The sequence below is a fragment of the Dendrobium catenatum genome, unplaced genomic scaffold (assembly GCF_001605985.2).
Source record: "Dendrobium catenatum unplaced genomic scaffold, ASM160598v2 fragScaff_scaffold_1715, whole genome shotgun sequence".
Taxonomy (NCBI): domain Eukaryota; kingdom Viridiplantae; phylum Streptophyta; class Magnoliopsida; order Asparagales; family Orchidaceae; genus Dendrobium; species Dendrobium catenatum.
In genome coordinates this window covers 18103-19806 of record NW_021320177.1, presented here as the reverse complement: position 1 = coordinate 19806, position 1704 = coordinate 18103, and the positions used below count along the sequence as shown (strand labels likewise).

Genomic DNA, 1704 nt, shown 5'->3' with positions numbered 1-1704 from the left:
TAAACAACCATGTCATCATCTCCTTCTCCGGATGATTAATGAATTTGATTTCTGTTACAAAAAAATAGTTCGCATATTCATTATACCTGTTCTAATTGCATAGTTCAAATGCAATTTTCTCTCTCAGTTCAATCATTTCATTCACCCCCTCGTCATCACCAAACTCTACATCGGCATATAACACATTACTTTCTTCAATTTGCTCTCCTACTCTGCATTGATATGCCTCTGGATGAATAAAATTTTCATCAACGTCACAGTCTATGAAATCTGGATCATTTCGTGATATATGTCGTCGAATATAATTATGTAAGCCCATGGTACCAACAACAATAAGACGTTGCTTCTTAAAACTATAATTAGGCATATCTCTTAATATTCCCCATTTCTTTTTCCATACACCAAAGGAACGTTCAATTACACTTCTTAGTGAGGAATGTCTACTATTAAAAAGCTCCTTATGTCCCATAATAGTTCTACTACCTCTTCTAAAATCAGGTAAGTGATATCTGGTTCCAATGTATGGCTTCAAATATCCCCTTTGTAGAGGGTAACCTGCATCAACTAGGTAAAACCTTCCTGTTCAAAAATTTGTTAATTAGTATACAATATAACCTAATTAATAAATATAACAATTTCATTCTATAAATTAGTAATACCTGGAGGTGGTGCAGGAATATTATATTTCGGATCCATCACTGCATGTTTAAATATACGTGCATCATGTGTCGAACCCTCCCAACCAGGTGAAACAAATGTGAAACACATGTTGAAATCACATGCAGCCATAACATTTTGTGTCGGTGAATGATGACGTCCAATATAAATGACCTGTTCTTTAATAGGGATGCGTGCATCAACATGTGTGCCATCAATAGCACCAATGCAATCTTTAAAGTATGGCATGTACCTTTTGTCATTAATTATTTTTTCAGGAATATGATGGAAAAATTTATCTACAGGTGCAATGATCTCCATTGATAATCGAACTAATGCTTGCAGACCATTATAAAAAAACCTACTAATCGTCTCTTTAGAGTGCTGAAATTGTTCACATGTTGATCTAATACTCTCATTATGTCCCAAAATGTACAAAGTTATTGCAAGTACCTCTCGAGTAGAAGTTCTGCGAGATCCATGTAAACCATATGATGATTCCAACAAAGAAACTAAGTCCATAAAAATAACTTGTGACATTTTGAACATGTTATGAAATCTATTTGGATGGCCATGCGACAACTCACACAACCATTTATCTCCCGTTAGAGCTGATGTCATGCAAGGATTCTTGCAAACATACAATGCATAGTAATCATGAATTGCACATGTCGTTGTGAGTATTATACGAGTATATTTTGTCACTCCTTTACGCTCATTAACTTCTAACATATCATCAAGTACTTCGTCCTCCTCAAAATTTAACAAATCCTCTGTCATTATTGATCTGGAACATTACAAATACTATAAATTACTAAATGATATATAATAATGTTGTGATTATTACTAATTAAAAATAGAAGACGTCATTCAGCTGATTACATAAAAGCAGATATATTAACAGTGAAGCCTAATAATACTCCCTTCTCAATGATTGGTTAGATAAGAAGAAGAGAGAATATACTTTACATCAACACTTGTGTCTTCTTTGTTTGTATTATATCAGTAACTTTTGTTCATCTATCGCTTTGTTTTTACTCAAATCCC

General features: G+C 33.5%; 1 protein-coding gene across 1 annotated transcript; it reads right to left on the bottom strand.

Moving 5' to 3' along the window:
- Nucleotides 1-91: 91 nt before the first annotated feature.
- On the bottom strand, nt 92-1437 carry LOC110099608 (protein ALP1-like). Its single transcript, XM_020826805.1, has 2 exons — nt 660-1437; nt 92-579 (listed from the first exon to the last, which is right to left on the bottom strand). The coding sequence occupies exons 1-2, from the start codon at nt 1435-1437 to the stop codon at nt 92-94; spliced, it is 1266 nt and encodes a 421-aa protein (XP_020682464.1).
- Between the last annotated feature and the right edge of the window lie 267 nt (nt 1438-1704).

Coding starts and splice junctions, on each gene's coding strand:
- LOC110099608 (XM_020826805.1), bottom strand. CDS start 1,437: ATGACAGAGGATTTGTTAAATTTTGAGGAGGACGAAGTACTTGATGAT. Junction 580..659: donor TATTCCTGCACCACCTCCAG/GTATTACTAATT, acceptor ATTTTTGAACAG/GAAGGTTTTACCTAGTTGAT.